This window comes from Excalfactoria chinensis, chromosome 14, assembly GCF_039878825.1.
Source record: "Excalfactoria chinensis isolate bCotChi1 chromosome 14, bCotChi1.hap2, whole genome shotgun sequence".
Lineage (NCBI taxonomy): Eukaryota > Metazoa > Chordata > Aves > Galliformes > Phasianidae > Excalfactoria > Excalfactoria chinensis.
The window spans coordinates 3,732,760-3,751,125 of NC_092838.1; the positions used below are offsets into that span (position 1 = coordinate 3,732,760).

General features: G+C 49.7%; 1 protein-coding gene across 3 annotated transcripts in view; it reads left to right on the forward strand.

Moving 5' to 3' along the window:
- Positions 1-254: 254 nt before the first annotated feature.
- Positions 255-18,366, forward strand: part of TRAF7 (TNF receptor associated factor 7) — a 28,327-nt gene continuing 10,215 nt past the window's right edge. The window contains exons 1-7 of one of the 3 annotated variants that reach the window (XM_072348988.1): positions 255-436; positions 9,375-9,493; positions 9,737-9,794; positions 10,850-10,941; positions 14,659-14,775; positions 16,080-16,172; positions 17,837-17,870. In XM_072348988.1, the coding sequence (XP_072205089.1) occupies positions 9,413-9,493; positions 9,737-9,794; positions 10,850-10,941; positions 14,659-14,775; positions 16,080-16,172; positions 17,837-17,870 (475 nt within the window). In that variant the 5' untranslated portion in view covers positions 255-436; positions 9,375-9,412. Of the gene's footprint in view, positions 437-9,374; positions 9,494-9,736; positions 9,795-10,849; positions 10,942-14,133; positions 14,370-14,658; positions 14,776-16,079; positions 16,173-17,836; positions 17,871-18,366 lie in introns of those variants that run through there. The other 2 variants (XM_072348990.1, XM_072348991.1) reach the window with 2 other exon arrangements.

Here is an 18,366-nt window from a genome sequence, read left to right on the forward strand (position 1 = left end):
GTCAGGCTGCCTGCGGATCCAGCCAATCATGAGCAGCTGAGGTGATCTCTGTCCCGCCTCTCCCCGCTCTTATTGGTCGATGCTTTTCCTCCCTCCAATGGCGCCGCGCGGCGCAGCGTGGCCCGAGGCGTGGTCTGCTGTCTCCCGATTGGCTTCCGCAGGGCGACGAGAGAAGCCAGTAGTAAGAGCGATTGTAGCGCAGAGTGACCGCGGGAGCGCCAATCAGCGCTCTGCCGAAAGGCCTGCTGGGAATTGTAGTCCCAGCGTCGCAGCGGCGCGGCGAGGAGCGGACGGGTAGGACTACAAGTCCCGAGTTGCTCAGAGCGCCGCTCTTCTGGCCCGGGCGGCAGCTGAGCCGCTAGACGAGCGAGAGGGAGGCCTGGGGCCGCGATGTGCCGGGATCGGGGAGCGGCGCTTCGGCCGCCGCCACTGCCAGGTACCGCCGGGGGAACACACGGCCGAGCGGGGCCGGCGCGGAGCTGCGGGAGCGTTGGGAAGAGCCGGGCCGGGACTGCGGGCCCGTCGGGCGGTGTGTGATACACAGGGCTGGATTCCTGCCGCTGCTCAGAGCGGTGCCTTACACTGTGCGGAGCCGTGGCTGCCCGGTGCTGTCACACAGCGGCTCCGGTTCTGCTGCGGCCGAGGAACGCGAGGAGAAGCGTGTTACCAGAGCGGGGTGTGGGCTGGAGGCTGCAGGCCCGGGCTGACGGCTGTGTTCCCTCTTGGGGGGGGGAGTAGTTCTGGGCACCTCTGCTTCACACCTGGCAATGGGGGTCAATGGGGTCAGTACTTCGCTCCTAGCCCAGCGTTTTGTCTCCTAGTTTCCCCCTAGTTTGTTTCCCCTTAGCGAGGTATCGCAGCCCGCACGGAGCAGCGAGCTCTTGCGAAACAGCTGTTGCTTGTTGGCAGTCGGTGTTTCTCCCTCTGGTCCCTGCCGGCAGCGATCTGTTTGCTCACAGTGTGTGAGATGGCTGCGGGAGCCCTGACGGATGGAGGGAGGCGATGTCGGGGTTGGCTACTTACACGGTGTCTCCAGGAGCTGTGTGAGAAGAGGAGCAGCTCAGGGGGTTTGCACTGTATGGGGTTCATAGCCAGAGAGGTGTCAGCTCTCACCCAGGCCTGCAGGCTACAGTGCTCTGGCTGCTTAACCTCACAGCTCAGGCTCTCCTGTAGGCTGTTCTGTGTGCATCTCCTGTAGGCTGTTCTGTGTGCATCTCCTGTAGGCTGTTGTGTTCATCCTTTTATCACTGCTACTGTAAATTGCTGCTTTCTGCTCTTGCAAGCACTGGTGCTTGAGTCACCCCCCCCCCAAAAGCTGCTGTGCTGTGCTGATGTGTACTGACCACAGATTGAAAGAGAACAAAAAGTACCGTCCTCGTTTCATGTCTGGTGAGAGGAAATCAAAGACTTCGGGGTTTTCCCCAGGGTTAGGCAGGAAGCTGTAAGATCTGGGCACTGCTTAGTGCCCTGTAGGTTCCCTGAGCCCTGAGGTGCCTCTGAGTGCTTTTGTCCCAGATGGAGTTGTGAAAACACAGGGTAAATCTGGCCATGGCAGCACAGAGAGCTCTGGGTGGGCTGGTTCTGAGTTCCATACATTTAGCAGTTGTGGCTGAAGTTGGGTTGTGTTCAGCAGTCACCTCTTGGGCTGAGCATCACCTGATCCTGAAGCATGTTGTAGCCCCGAATGGCACTTCCAAGTCCAGCTGTGGTAGGAGGAAGGCACTTGAGAGCAAGTCCTGGTTTCACTAACCAAATACTTGAGTAATATGGACACGCTCAGGCTGTCAGACCTCTTCCTTCCCCATTTTATGCCTAGTGTCATCCCTCCTGTGCACTCTTTCACAATGGGCAATGAAGTTCATGCTGGCTATGTCCCCCTGCCCTGCGACTGACTGGGGACATAACATCTACCTGGAGGAGGCTGTTGTGCCATGGACCCCCATCCTCAGGGCTATGTGCTGCTCCTCACTGAAGGTCCCACTGGGCAGCAAGAGGATGCTCTTCCTTTCTGTGATAATGAGTTAACTTAGTTAACTGGTTGTTAACTGGTTTTCCCTGGAGCATCTCTGCAATCACATGCTGTCACTCTTTGTTGTGCTGCTCGGTATTCAGTATTATGAACAGTTTGGGAACTACCTAAAGAGGGCGAGGCACTCCAACTCCCTTCAGTGTGAATGGTGAATGATACTGTTCTGTGGTTGGATTTCTCAGGTTGGAGGCATAAAGCAATGCTTGCTCAGGTTGTTTTCTCTTAACCTCCCCGGTCTGTGAGCAGCTCCGGGGCAGCACGAGGATTGGCTGAGCTGTGGGATTTTCCAGCCAAATTTACATGTCGCCCACTGCTCTGCATGCCTTTCTGTTTACATCACTAGGGAGCAATACACACATACACCACGCAGATAGAGGAAGAGGCATTCTGACCGAGGGAAGCCTGCCTGCAGCTCAGGAGCTGGATCATGGTGGTGTGTCGCTGGGCCCCGCTGTGCTGGGGCTGCCAGGGGTGAGTGCTGCGGGGTGGTGTGGGCACAGCACAGCGTGTGTGTTGGTTGGATCCCACAGCTCAGGCATGGTGCTCGCTGGCAGCAGCGTGGAGGAGCTGTGTGGGTTCAGAAGCAGGTGCCTGTTGCCTGCAGTTAGTTGGAGCTGCGTTGAGCTAGTTTTTGTGATCCTCCTTTGCAAGGACACATAATATATGTGCAGCAACGCAGTGTTTTGTGAGGTTGTTCCCGGTGGTTTCAGGAATACAAAACCCTCTGTGTTGTTTAAAGAAGTGGTGCTGGTGACTTGAGGCAGCATCTCACTGCCTCTCCCTTGTGTCCCAGACCATTGAGACTGCGGTGCAGCTGCTGACTGTCCTCTGGGGTAATTTAAACACAGCCTTCCTAGCATGGTGTGGAACACTGAAGCTCAATGCTGGGTGCTTCAGTGCTTAGTAGATGTACCACAATTGAGGTGTCAATCTCTATTGATTGTTTCAGAAATCAAGGTGGCCTCAGCCACCTGCACAGTGCTGGCAGAGCTGAGAGGTGAGCAAGGCAGTCAGGAGCTGCTGGAGCAGGTTTTCTGTTCAACCTTGTGCTGCTCCTGTTGCTCACTGAAGCCTTCCATGCATTGGCTTTCCTTTCTCATGTGCTGTGCTGCCAGGGCAGGGCGTTGGCAGGAGTGTTCCATGGCCTTGGCTTTGCTGCTTACCTGGTATGCCATAGAGTTCCTTGTATGTAGATAGTGTGTGCTGGGGGAATTCCTTATTCCCTTTGCTGGGCTGTGCTAGGTTTGTAGAGAGCTCTGAGCCTGACCAATGCTATTTACAAGTTTTATTGTGGGAGCCCTTTGCCATTTCTAGTGACTCACAGAATTGTGAAGGAAATGGAGCCCTTCTATCTATTGGATTTTTGTTCTTTAAGTGAGAATAAGGGAAAGGTCAGAAGTGTGCATTGAAGGGCCATTGTTAAGGCTCATTATGTATAATGGCCAGGTGTGAGAGCTCTGCTTGTGCCCATTCCAGCCAAGCCAGCAACGATGTGCAGGCACTCAACCAGCACCAAGCAGGGCCTGGCACTGCCAAACTTCATCTTCAGCCTCATGTACAAGGAAAATGGCGTGGAAGGTCGATGCTTCTTAAAATGGAAGTAAAGCCTCAAGTATGGCTTTTGTGACACGGAAAGAGCATTGAATGTTGGCCTCTGTTTTAACTCAGTTTTAGTGTTTTGGGGAAAATGAGATGCGTTGTTCCACCAGAGCAGTCGCTTTTGATCCTGTTACAGCCACATTTGAAAGTTATTGCTTTAGGTTTTAGTGTCAAGTAGCCGGTCTGTCCCAAGGGTTCATTAACCTTATGGAAGACAAGAACATTTACTACAGAAGCCTTTCCTTTTCTGAACTGTATTTGCAGAAAGAAATGGCAGCGTTCAAACAGCTGCACTTCTGTCACGCTGCTGGATGTGCCCTCTCAGCTCCGCTATAAAATGAAGCACCGGTAAAAGCAGCAGCAATTAAAAACATCACATTTATTTTCCTTGATGACGGCGCTGTACAGCTCTGGTCTCACTTCAGCTCAGAAAACTTTGTACGGCTTTTAAAAAGCAGAGGGAAAAAAAAACTTGTGCATGATGAAAAGCCTTTCTGTTCTGCAGAAGCAAGGAACCACCAGCTGGAAGTGCCATGCTCTGTTGGTAGGACTGAGCTTTATTTCATGTTTGATCTTCTGGCACTGACGCACATCTCAGCACACATGGCTGGCTGTGTACAGGTCACCCCAGGGGTGCAGGAGGTGCCCACAGTTCTGTGCTCAGCTACAGCTCTGTGCAGCTGCCCTGCAAATGAAGGCTGTCAGCAGGGAGCACGTGAGACTGACCCCTTTCCACCATCCATTTGCCTCACTATTTCTGAGCATTCAGAGCAGATGGATTAGGAATGTGAGCAGGCATGTCCTCGATGGATCCTTCCATATCCATTTATAGACCTGTTGCACATTACTGAGTCCGGTCCTTCCTGAACCTGTCATGACTGCGTTTCACCACAGCATGCAGCAGCAGCAGGCACTGGTATTCCCTGTGAGCAGGGTGAAGGAATGCTTCCTATTGCCTGTGTTACATCAGCCTCCTGCTAGGTTCACTGGGCACCCTGTGACAGAAGGTTGGGGGAATAACAGGCCCAAGTTTGCTTTATTCATAGGCTTCCTGACTTTGTAAATCTTAATCAGCACAGGAGGGTTTGTAGAATCTGCACACTTGGAGATCTCACTACTTATTCCATAGATGACCATGTTGAGTGAAGTTTACTTAGCAGTGCTTCTTGGGGACCCTGTATCTGAGAGTTATTGCTTTAGGTTTTGGCGTCAAGTATTGCAAACAGCCTGTTCATCCCAAAGAATCATTGATCTTACAGAAGAGAAGAACGTTTAATACAAAATGATTTCCTTTCCTGAGCCAAGGGAGCACCCGAGGAGCTGCACCCTCTCCTTCCCATGCTGTGACTGCCCTTTGAGATGTGTCTGTGTGATCTGTAGCTCACCTGTGTTCTCCAGGCTTGTGTCCTACAGGTCAGACTAGATACTCATTGTTGTCATCATCACGGTGTTCTTTAAAGGCTGTTGCTGAATTTCACAAGCACTTATGAAGGAATGCTATTACCTCCAGAGACACTGAGCAAGAAGGCCAGTGACTGGGATGCAGAAAAGCTGAGTTGTGAGCTCATGAGCCATTCCTTATGCATGCTTTGTGCACAGCCCTCCCCTTTCAGACTACAGTGGACCACTGAGAATCAGTTTATAGCTGGAAAACAATGAAAACACCTTGTTAGTACAGAACAAGGTAAACAGAGCCTGCCCAAACCGGACCCGCAAGGAGAGATCTGAGTCCCCTGCTCTCTGTGGGGTGGTGCTCCATGTCCTGCTGAGCAGGGCTCCTGCAGCAGCTTAGTGTGCTTCGACTTCTGTAATAGTATTTCCCCAGCGATGTACCAATCCTCCAAAGGATGTGTAACCCTTCCTGTTCTGGCTGTGGTGTGGGAGAGGAACAGAAACTTGTCTTTTACCATGAGTACATGGGCTGTGAAATAAGGAAATTCACGTTGGTGCATCCCATTCCCAGTTTGTGGGGTAGCCCCATGCCTGCCTTCAGCAGCACACCGTGGCCCACTTGCCAGTGAGCACCCCTGTGGGTGGTTTTGCCAGCCCTGCTGTGGGTGAATAGCTTCAGAGACAGTGTTAGTGAATGGAGGGAGGAAGAAGGAAGAACGAAGTACACAGGGCACACGGCTGAGCTTTGTGGGCACAAAGTCCAGTGCTGCCACTGTGCCCACAGTGCCCTGCCCACACCAGGAGCTGGTTGCAGGGCCAGGGCTGGGCAGATTACATGTTATTTGTGGAGGATGTGCCCTCTGCCATCCCTCCTTGTGCCATGTGTCCTCTCGGAGCCTTGGCTTTGTTCTTAAGGATGGCTGTAAAATGCTCTTCTGCTGAGCACTGGGAGCAGCTGGGTGAGCTCTGTGTGATGCCCTGCAACAGGAGGTGCCAGCCTCCTCCTATGGGCAGCAGCCCCTCATCAGGGCTCTCACTCATTCAGGTGCAGTGCTGGGGCAGCAGCAAGAAACTGCCAGCAGAGAACTGCTGCTGCCTTTCTGGGCTCTGTGATGGGGAGGAGTGCTGCTTTTTCCAGCTGTCTGCAGCTACTGCTGGTTGGGTTTTTCCTTGCCTGGGTTACAAAACTAGGAACTTTAGGGCTTTTCCTCTCCTTAAGTCTCCAAAGCCTGCGTTGATCCCTGTGTTGTGCAAATGCTGAAAGCTAGCCCTTCCCCTACTTTGCATCTGGTTGCTATCAGCCATGTGATTCAGCGAATAATGGGTTCCCACAGTGTCCTTTTTCCAAGGGAGATTTCCCCCCCCCCCCCTTCTTTTTACTGTCAAAAAATAAACAGTACTCCATGCACAGAGAGCCTGGGTCACAGGCTGGGTCCTTGCAGGGCTGTGCTGGCTGGACACATAAGGGCTTGTAGCAGTTCTTCATGCACAGGAGGGAATGGAGCTTGCCCTCTTGCTGTAGATGCTGTTTTGCTGTCAGCCACGAGTGGACCCTGCAGAATCCTGGGATGGAACATGAGGATGCTGTGTCCCATGTGAGCACTGCCGACCTGCTGCTCTGTGATGCTGCTGGAGATGCTCGGGCTTTCTGCAGGCCCTTTGTATTTGGTCATCTAAGAAAGACTTGGAACCCAAAGGGTTCTGTGATTGCTGGTAAATCTGTTACTCCTTCTAGGTCACAGAATGCATGCCTTTTCTAACACAGGCTTTCAATGTGTGGTTGTCAGCATCTCCTCTGGATGTGGTTCTGCTCAGATCTGACTGTTCCAGGTGCTAAGCTGAGGTTTGGAAATCTGGAGGAGAAGCTGGCATTAACATCAAGAACACCATCTCTTCTCTGCTTCCTTTTAAGTTCCTTGACAGCAACTGGCAAAGGCCTTTTTCAGTGCCTTGAGACAGAGAGCATCGGCAGGCTGCTCTGCAGACATCTGCTCTGTTGAAATTGCTCCTGTATTGGATGGTTGCAGAGATTTGGGCTGAGATCGGCTGTTTTTGTGGCAGTTGGTGTTATGAACGTTGGCACATATTCCACTTGATGTTTTTTCCATTGCTTGCATTCTCCTGGTTTCTATTCAGAGGAGATGCAGGGCAGGTTACCTCCTGCTGCTCACAGGTAGTTTGCTCAGCCACGCTGCAGGGTTTGGGGTATGAGCAAGGAGGGGAAAATCCCTGTGTTCCAACCTGTGCTCCCTTCCTTGCTTTGGATTTATCCACGATCTATTGAATTGGGATCTTGCATTCCTCTGAGTGGGCTTTGGAGCAGGGGAATGTGCATTTTACTGGAGGGGTGCCCCAGGATGTCCCTGCTGCAGGCAGTTTAGAGCTGTTGGAGCCACACTACAGCTGGGAGGCAGCTTCTCAATCTGCACGATGCAGCAGCACGGTCCTGCTTCGTTCCTGCTGTTCTTGGACATCAGCAACTCTGCTTAGCATTTCCTAAGGGATCTGGCATTTACAGGCAGCCAGGACAGAGCTTCATAACGTTTGGAAAACATTATTCAGATCTGTGTTTTTCAAGATAGTCCTGGGCTTGGTCTGAGGGTTTTTGTTTGTTACTTTGGTTTGGGTTTTGGTTTGTTTTTCTTCTTCTTCTTTTTTAGCCTGTAGCTTTTCCCAGGGGCAGTGATCTCTATGGATACTGTCCCATGCAGGACACAGTGTGCTGTGCCAGGCAGCAGAGCAGTTGGTCAGGGGCTGGGGATGTCTCCAGCATCGTGTTTGCAGCATTTAAAATGTGAATGTAGGACACGTGCAAAGCTGGGGCTCTTGGGGCTGTGACTGAAGGAGCTCTGCATGAGTCTTGGGTCCCAGCTGTGCTGTGTGGTCGTATCACACCTTGAGCCTCAGTTTCCCAATACTATGAAAGAGGTGATCACACACTGTTATGAAGTGCGTGGAGATTTAGGATGCGTCACCCTTGGATGAGAGAAGATCCTTTGCTAGGAGGAGCCGAGTTGCCTTGCCTCCCCGTGAGCCTGCAGCAGGAGCAGCTGCATGGGGAGCAGCCCCAACCCAACTGCAGGCAGATGGTCCTGTAAGGAATGGGACCAGGACCACTGCCCTGCCTGGCTGCAGCCCATGGTGCTTGTAGAGTGAGAGCCAAGCACAAGTGCAAAACAGATTTGGGTTGTGTTTTAGTCAACTGGTTCTAGCCAGTCAATTCTCACTACTGTTGTCTGTCTGGTCTGCCTGCTTAGCCCTTGGACTCTGTAGCTGGCAGGGAGAGCACCAAGATTTAACTGTACCTTGGATAAAAAGGGATCCTTAATCACGATTTTTCTTGAGCAGCTTATTCTTGGAGCACTGGGCGGGCTGGGACAGGCTGTGAGTGCCAGCAGTGACTTCTAGCCACAAGGATGAAGGGGCAGCCAAGGAGGAGAGCTCCCTGCTGTGCCAAGCCCACAGTGGGAACTTCTGTCCCAGGCAGCAGCATCTCCTTAGGATGGCAGTGTGGAGCTGCAGCTCCTTCCTGGGGGAGCAGCTTCAGTACCCCCTCTGTAAAGTTCTTTTAGTACCCTTAAGCCAGCATCAGGTTTCAGCAGAAGAAAGCAATCTCCATGTGCTTCCACAGATTATTGTTGTGCAATACTTTGACTTTGCAAACTTGAACCTGGTAAACAACTGAAGAACAGTAAGCCCCTCTACTGCCTTCTGAGGGAGGGGATTTCTGTCTCTGGGTGATGATCTGTGGGCTGTTTCTGAGCAGAAACTGAATGAGATCCGGAATCACAGATGTGTTAACTGAAGTAAGGTTTCTTTCTTATAGGGATAAGGGTTTTGCTGGTGCAGCTTTACATTCTTCTGCCCTCTGTGCATGCGCAGCTACTTTGGCACTCCATAGGCTCAGGCTTTATCCAAGGCTTTGGCTCAGACCTCTGCCTGTTTGGGTTGTTGTGTGCTCTGAGCTGGGGCTGTCAGTCACAGCTGGCACATGTGTCTCTATGGGTCTCATTTGGAAAAGAGTGATGGTTGGGACAGTGGGATGCTGCCTTTCTTTGGCTGCTGAGGAGTCTCATCTGCAATTGAAATGGTTGTAAAAGCTGCTAATGGTGATGAGTGTTCCAGTATATGGGAGAATAAGGAGTCGTTTGAAAAAAAAATGCTGGATTTTTGGAAAATGCTGGATGCTTTTCCATGGTGGTTTGAAGGAGCCTGACTTTGACCTTACCACTGAAAATCCCAGCTTATGTGAGTTTAGGTAAATACTTGGACTTAGTACTAGAGGAAAGTGTTCCTCGAGCCTGGAAGTTGTACAATGAACCTAACTCTCTTTCTATCTTTTTTTCTTCTGCAGAGCAAACTTCCCATGACTAACAAGTGCTGGTCTAGATTATGAGCTCAAACAAGAACGCTCGCTTCAATCGTTTCTCCAGTGGCACATCAAACATCACTGCTTCAGAAAACACTAACGGGGTAAGTGTGGGTGCTGTGAGCACTGGGCAGGGGCTGGAGCTGCTTCTCTTGTTCTCATCCTTTCTTTCCCTCAATGGTGGAAAATTTGATACTTTTCCCTTTGAAAAATCACAGTATCCACAAATGAAACTTAAGAATGCGTGCAGACTATATTCATATATAGTCAACCGTTCAGGAGATGTAGCAAGAATTCAGGCCGTGCTGCACTGATACACGCTGACATTCATTCTGTCTGTATTGCAGACAAGAATGGAAACAACTTTTGGGCCGGCGTACTCTGCTGTGACGACTATCACAAAGGGTGAGTGCATTTCATGTGTGGGGCTTCTCCCCAGAGCACTGGGCATGAATCCTACCGGGCTTGTTCTCATCATTGTTTCACAGAGCTGTTGGGACAGTCACTGTGTTCTTAGTATTACACAGCCCAAGTGTCACTTAATCACAACATTTGCTCACCAGGTGTGATGGAATGAGAATGAGCAGAAATTAGAGAACCACTGGGAAGATCTTGCTGAAATTAGGATAGTACAACAGGATCCGATACAAAGCTTAGTTTCAAATCTTATTTATCCATGTGACTTCTCGTGCAATCATTACCAAGGCTGAGAATTCTGATCTTCGCTCTCTGCCCGTGTGTCATTCTGGACACTTTGGTAAATCCCCTGTGGTCGTTTTTAGCTCAGACAGGAGGGGGTGTGAATGTACCTGCTCATTTAAAATTCTTCTGCTTTGTTCTTCAAAGCCCAGCAGGTGAGGAGTCTGAGCTCCAATACACAGCGTGAATGTGGGAAGAGATCTGGTTTCACTTTGCAATAAAAATATCCTTACCTTAGTAAAGATAAGAAACTGGCACTTGACACTGATTTAGATAAGGAAATTAATGACCTGCCTGGAGGAAATGTTTGGATTACATGTGTAAATTCTCAATCATTTTGGACTCCTGAGTATTTACATTTAAAATGTTGTGTCAGTCAGTAATACTATCCTTATGCAAACCTCTGATTTAGAATAGCATGTTTCTGATGTGCTACAGGAAGTACCCAAACCTTCCTAGATCTAAGTGATTGTTGATAGGTGACTGATGTTTGTGGGAGTGGAAGGCTTCCTATTATAAGCATTTTTAACCTCTAGGCCTGCGTTCTTTGTTGGGCAAGCTACCTTCCAAGGATTGCATGCACTTCAGCAAGCTGTCAGAGATCAGGATTTCTGCGTGTGCTGATGTGTTCAAATCAGGAACTGGCATAGGGGAGTCCCTACTCTTCTTTTTGCCAAGGAGTACTTACATCTACAGAAACCTGTAGCTTAGAAATGTTACTAAGGAGCTTTTTCTCTTTTTCCTTCTCATTTGCCTTAAAGCTGATGGAACCAATACTTTTAAGCAGCATCGTCGGACTCCATCTTCCTCCAGTACACTCACCTACTCCCCACGAGATGAGGACGATGGCATGGTAGGTGTTGCCAAGAGACCCCTCATGACTGGCTTAGCTGGTTGTATCTCAAATGACATCTGGTGTTCCTCTGTCTCCCTCTGCATTCCCATGCACTGTTACATCAGCTACAGATGGCTGCAGCGGAGGCAGGAGCAGCCCCAGCCTTTCCTGGCTGCTCCCAGTGTTGGGCAGTGGGGCAGCAGAGGCTGCTTCTGACCTGGGCCATTGGAATGGCTGCTGGGCCACATTTTCAGACTGTCTGAAAGCAGCACGTTGTTACAGAGGCCGAGAGCTACAAATCCCACAGACCTATTTGTGGGGTTGTACCTGCCTTCTGTTGTGAGCAGGATGCCCCGACCTTCCTGGCCTGTTGGCACCGATGGCTGCGGCTGTGTCAACCTCCATCAGCAGCACTGCTGATCCAGCAGCTATGGCTAGAAAATACATTCCTCCTTCCACCTCCAGGTGGGGCTTCTGACCACAGGGAGCAAGACTGAAACCTGCAGTGGGATGTCAGGGGGATTACATCAGCAGGGTCTTCTCAGAATAATGTGCCCATGTCCTGGGGTGTCTGCAGGGCAGCACTGCCTGGTTTTGTCTCCAGTTCCTCATTCACCTTACACACTTCTGAGTAACTTCTTTTTTTGGCAGTGTAGTGAGCCCACAGGATTAGTTGCTTAAAGAGAAATGAAATTGACTAGATCAATTAAGTCAAGATTGGCAACAGCAAAGCAAACCTCAGCAACAAAAGCAGCACTTGATCAGGTGCCTGGTGCCTCAGCCCCAGTTCACAGCCATGGGCTCTTGCTTTGATTTAGGTATGTGAATAGCAGCCTCTTCATTTGAAGTCTATGTATGCATGTAGACTTTGTCAGGTTAGGAGACTCAACTTCAGAGCCTGGGAAACATGGATCAGTGATGCTGATTCATTTAGGCCCTGGGGTCACAGCAACAGTGCGGAGCAACAGCACTTCTTAAAATAAATTTGACACCAGATTGCAAAGAGCTTTATTGTCAGCATCCTATAAAGTTCCTTCTGTTGCTCAGAGATCTTGCTTTGTTTTATGTGAGCATGTGTTTGTTTTTGAAAAAGTCCTTTGAACATTTGGCTCATATCTTTGACAGACACAGCTTTCCATCACATCACTGACCCCAGAGTGCTGGACCACTGCTTCAGACAATCCCTGGCTGCCAAAACCAATGCAGTGGGCTGAGTGCTGTGCTTACTGTGCCCTTTTAGTGGGTTGTGCAGTTCTTATGGAGTAGAGATGTGGTTTTTCATGAGGAGCAGGGATGTTGGGGACACTGTGTTTAGGCTCCTTTGGAATCCTGTGTTACACAATAAGGTGTGCAGCCAATAGGAGAGATCTCTCCTAGGCCCTATTCTCAGTTGTCTTTCTTGGACAGCATGAGTCCACCTTCCTGGAGTGCTAAGTATTGTTAAGCAAAAATAGCAAAAGGAGTAATGAGTGGTTCAGGAAGCAGCCTGCAGCGTGAGGTGCTAATAAAACATGAGCTGCTCTGCTCTGCCTGCTGCTCCAGACAAACTTTCGCTAACCCCTCTATGAAGCTTTCTTTGCTTTGTTCAAAAATAATCTGGGATTTCCCTTCCTGATCAGTATGTTTTACCATTCTCCAGAAGCTTCCAAGGGCTCCTAAGCCATCACAGAGACAGCTGGAGAGGAGTCAGAGCCCTCTTGTAACCCCTCTCCCCCTTCTCCTTTCTTTTTAAAGTTTCTCTTAATGAAACCTAAAGCAGAGTGGAGTGTTCTGCGTGCAAGGCAGGGATTAGTGAGCATCTGCTGTCATCCTCCCTCCAAACAGTGCCACATGTTCCCAGCCTTGGAGAGCAGGAGTGAGGGCAGTACCGGAGCATTCATGGGGTGGATAGGATATGATCTGTTCTGAATTCTACCCTAAAGATTACAGCTGAATGTTGGAGCAAGTGTGAACTGCTGGATGAAGGGCTTGCTGTCCAAGCTCTTGGCAGTTTACATGGAGCTTTGCCTGTGACCTAGAGGCAGGGCTGAGTTACCAGCCAGCCGCAAGCTATTTGTCTCCTGTCACAAGATGTCTGGGCACTCCATCCTTTGGGCTGTTTGAAGACTGCTTCTTACACTCAGTCAGCCCATGTTTTACACCCAACTTGCTGGAAATGCTCTTGGCTGCAGCCTGCTGATGCACATGGGCTGTTACTGCTAAAACTGCCTCTGCCGAGCCTGCCTTTGCAGCTCTCAGCTCTGTCTCACTTCCAGAATAGGATCTATGCACAGTCATTCTTGTTTTAACGTCTTGTGATACTAGTGGTAACTCGTGTTACTAGCGAAGGAAAATAATTAATGGATATAGATAAACTTGATTTATTTCATAACTACTCTTCCTAAGGTTTACATATTTAGCCAAGAAATATGCCTTTTATAGAAAGAGCTGTATACTTTGGCTTCTAAGCAGATGCAGCATTGCTGAGTTCCTGGGATCCCAGGATCAAAAAAATTACAGAGCTGAGCAGTGTGAAGAACCAGCAGGATCCTGTGCTGCTCCTCTCCTACAGCCCAGCAGGGTCTGTACTTCCCCCACAGTGCACTCTCTCTTAAGCTCACTTTGCATCTTTTATTGTTGAATATCCTGACTGCTCCTACGGCCTTTTTCATTGGCTTCGTCTGCTCTTGGACCTGATGTTCCACATTTTCACCCAGGGCAGACTGAACATGAGCCAGGCACTTTCTGTGTGCAGGGTAACTCAGGGAGCAACCTAGTGTGGTGGGGTCTGCTTGGAGATCCTCAATTAAGTGGTCCTGCCGGTGTAGGCATGGTACTGCAGGTGCAGACAGTCGGGGCATTGAGCATCTTGATGCTCAGTGCATGAAGTTTTTGGCTTTGCTCTGCACTGTCTTCATCAGCCCCTTCATTCTGCTCCTTGAAAGCTTGAGTTGCTTCTCCCTACACTTTTCTCGCCAAAAGGATCTGTTCCAAAGTGACCCAGCAGTAACTGTGCTTCTTGCTACTCAAGACCCCTTGTCCCGATGGTCTGAAGTCTTCATTTTGGCTCTGACATTGAGTTGCATCTTGGCTCTGCACTGCTGGTTGATACTTCACCCTTTGGGATGTGCTACTTAGTTGATATTCCGGTGGCAACATTCCCTCAAAGCCAACCCCACAGCCGCCTGTAACCAGTGGGATTTTTCTTGATTGGTGCACGCAGTGTCCACTGAGCTCTCCCTTCCCAAGCAGGAAGCGACAAAATCAGCCTGTTGCTGAATTGAATAGAAGGAAGTCTCCACACTTACGCAAAAAAAATTGGCAGAAGTTGGATCGTGAACGAAACAACAAGTGCTGCAGCGGAGATTAGAGAAACTGCAGGAGCTGGTAGCTGTCTCTGGGGGAGATTTACAGAGCTTTCTGTGCAGGATTAATTCTTTCAAGCCATTACTTTGCGGGTGGGCGCAGTAAGTATCCAAACAAATGCACCTTTGAGAAAGTGACGTGCTTGGAATCTGGCTGTCGGCTTAGTTGAGTGAGTTGAAGCTGGATGGTGGCCGTCCTGTCCCTGTGCGGCGTGGTGTCCCCAGCAGGGAGGCACGCAGAGACCATTCAGTGCAGCTTGGCAGAGTGGATGAACAAATGGAGCAGCTGAGTTTGGTGGAGGGGGGGGCTGAATGGAACTCTCTGTGCGTAGGGTTTTGGAGCAGGGGGAGTTATTTGCAATAATAAGAATTGGTTTTTATCTCTTTGAAGCCTCCGATCAGCACCCCACGCCGCTCTGACTCCGCTATCTCCGTCCGTTCATTGCACTCTGAGTCCAACATGTCCTTGCGCTCGACGTTCTCACTCCATGAGGAAGAGGAGGAGCCAGTAGGTATTTGGGATTGTCGGAAGGAGCAGTATTAGGAAGTTCAGTGTCAAAAGAGTAACTTAGCAGACTCCCGTGAGTACACACCGCTAGCACGGGGAGCTTTTCATGTTGTCTGCCAACTAAGGTTCAGGACTTTGTGGTTATAATTTCGTTTCCCCTTCTGACTTCTGCAAGTTACTTTGCTTCCTTGTGTACCATTTGCCTGTATGTAAAGATGGGATGATGGTGAGACTTTCCTGCTTCTCTGAAAAACTGGAATGCTTTGCAGAGTGGTGCGTGATTCCCTGGCTCTGCTGTAGAGCAGCAGGGAGCTGTAAATCTTAAGGTTGGTGGTTTAGCCCCAGGCAAGCTAACACAATTCCTTCCTGATTCAGAGCCCCATCCTACCTTTAGGGCTGTGTGGCACCCCACTGACTTCACTGTAAGCCCCAGGAGGGAGCAAGGAATTGCCCACATGTCCCTCCCTGTAGGAGAAGGCACTTCTGAGCAGTGCTTAGCTTGTGACCCAGTGCCTAACCCCAGAATGGATGCATAAAAGGTCAGGTGGCATTTTGCCACAGATCTAGGATAAAAGTGTGTGTTTCATGTTAAGGAACCCAGGGGGTCGTGTTTGCAGTTGTGAGAGCAGCATGGGATCAAAAGGCAGAGTAAGCTGCAATGGTTGGTTCATAATGCTGCAGTGATTGGTTTGAAATGCTCTGAGCCCCATTCTGATCTGATCTGTGCCAATCAGATAGGATGTGCCCAGTGCCCTTGCTCCAGCAGTCTCTGTTGGTACCAAATCTGAAGAGCTGGGCCCATTTGGGCAAAGCAGTGCTATTTCTCTATCGTAAGGGAATGAAGGAACACTTCATTTGGGGTGTTTCAAAATACAAAAGGGCAAGCTGTTTTAAAATGGCTTTTAAACTTCAGGCTTAGTACCCAGAATGTTTTTGACACCAAACTATTGAGTCCAACCATGCAGAGAGTACCAGGCAGTGCAGTGCTTGCAGTTCTGGTGACTTGAGTTTTTCATGCAAAGATGGTCTCTGCAGTTTGCTGTCAGTGTCCAGCAAGATGCAAGTGGCTTCCAGTCTATGATCCGAGGGTCTCCAGACATTCCCAGAGTCATTCCTCCACTGTCTTCTGTGTGCTGGAAATAAACATATCCAAGCAAATATTTATTTAGAGATAATGACATTCTTAGTGTGTCCTGGGCCCCTGGATCACCACTGGAGAGTTGCTTTGCTGAGCCTTTTGCAGAGCTGAAAGCTCCTGGGTTTGCTTTAACTCTGCTATCTGTCCCTTTCTCTCTCTTCTTTAGGAGCCACTGGTGTTTGCTGAACAGCCATCTGTGAAGCTGTGCTGCCAACTGTGCTGTAGTGTGTTTAAGGATCCGGTCATCACAACCTGTGGGGTAAGGCAGTATTCTTCCAAATCATGAGCTTGGCTTCCACAGACGTCTTAGGTGACCCACAAGCCAAGCCATGACTGTCCCAGTGACTGTCAGTCACTGCAGAGATGCTGCTGAGCATATGGCAGGTTTCCCTAAAGGCAGCTCTGAACCAGTCTGCATGGGGCATGCAGGGCACTGCAGTTAGCCAGAGAAGCCCAAGGCTTGTTCACAACTGACCTGCTTTTCCCTAAAGAAATATACTGTCAGCCTGCCAGTCCTGGCCACATTCGGTCTCCCTGGTTTGGCTTCACTGATGTCAGAGCTCCTCATTTCCCATCTGAAGGGCTCTGCAGGGTGTTGCTGCCTCTGGGCACCCTGGAAACAGTTGCTTTTCAGTTGTTAAAAAAGCGTTTTCTATAAGACAGGAATGACTTGAAGCTTCATTTAGTTAATGCTTGCAGAGGAATTTGGCATCCTCTAATGAAAGGCACAGAGTATTATGAATATTCTTCTATATTCCGTTTTATTGAGATTTTAATAGAAGCTGTATATTATTATTGCTTCTGTGCTGCATTTGAAGAAAGATGGCTTTGTGATGGGCTCACTAATGCTTCTGGTGTGCTTCAGATTGCTAGGATGGAGCTGTAACAACAAGCGCAGAGTGGGGTTGTTTGTTGTGGGGGGTGCTGTCCCTGGAGGTTCTGGAAGCTGGTGCAGTTTTGCTGCATCATTTCAATAAGCAGCTCTTTGTGGAGATACAGAGATTTAGTGGTTAATATTGGAAAAAATAATCTCCTGCAGGAAGCAGAGTGGCTTCATTTGCAGTTCTGGTTTGGCAGCTCTGGAGAGAGAGCAGCATGCAGCTGTGCAGGGCAGGAAAAGGCCATGTGAGCAGGGCTGCAGATAATGCTCTGCAGAGTGCCTTGCAGTACCTCCAGTGCTGCTGCCAAGCCCTGACCCTGGGGCATGGAAATGTGGCTGAGGAGTCCCCAGGGAACCCACCAGGGCTCAGGACCCGTGAAATGCCGTAGCCTTCATTCATTTCTTTATGTTCTTTAGCATGTTAGGCTGAAATAACTACTTTATCAGGTTAAATGGCTGCCGTGCGTTTCTGCTGTAAGAATGGAGAGTGAACTATATCAAGTGGCGAAATGGGTTTACAAATTAGCTGTCCCATCCACCTGGCAGCTGGAAAGCTTCACTAGAAGAGCTACAAGGGAGTGTGTGTGATGGGCTGACTGGCCGAGGGCAGGGTGAGACTTAAGCTCTTCTGCTTGGAGACTGCTCAGGAAAGGGAGAGGACTAAAATGACTAAAATGAAGGGCAAAGTAGATAAATCCCATGGGCTTGGAGGGTAGGCTTGAAGGGATCTTAGTGTTGCAGGACATGTCTCTGTCCTGATCTTGAATAGAGCTGAATCATCAAAGCACCAAACATGTATTTAGTGCTCTTCAGGAGCAGGAACTGTGTTGGAGTCTCAGCTGCCTGTACCAGCTGTCCCTTCTAAGCCTGTTTTTGCCCTCTGCTCCAGACCCAAGAGCACCCAGTGCTACACAGCAGACAGAACAGCTGCTGAGATCCCTGTGCAACAGGCTTTGGGCTCTCCAACCTTTCCCATTGTTAGCCAGAGGGGATAATTTATCTGACATGGTTTATGCTGACACTGTTCCTCTTTGTTTCCACAGCACACGTTTTGTAGAAGATGTGCCTTAACATCTGGTAAGTACAGAACTGTTCTTGTGTGATGTAGCCTAAATGCTGTCATTTTCTGGTTTGTTTGCTTTCACTTAAAAGAAACCTGCAGAATGATATCTGAAGGGCTGTAAATAATCTGTCAGTCCCAGGCTACCACTGCAGCAGTGAGGGACTGGGACTCGGGTGGCTGAGCAACCCTAAGCTTTGATGGTATGCAGTGTAGCATGGGCACTGGAGGACTGGGCCCAGCTTTTGGGCACAGGATGTTCTCAAATCCAGGAATAGGCAATGGATAATCCCAGGATAATATGTGTCTTGCCCAGAGCTGACCCATTGATTTCAGAATGAAAGCTTTCTGTGGCTACCCATCTAGGGAACAAGGGGCCGTGTTTGGCAGGAAAACCACCTAGCCTTCCTCCCCCAGCCCATTAGTGCCAGCTCTCTGTCTGCATATCCTTTCAGTGCCAGCTCTGCCTGCAGAGCAGAGCTGCTGGAGCTCACCCCACTCTCCCAGCAGCCT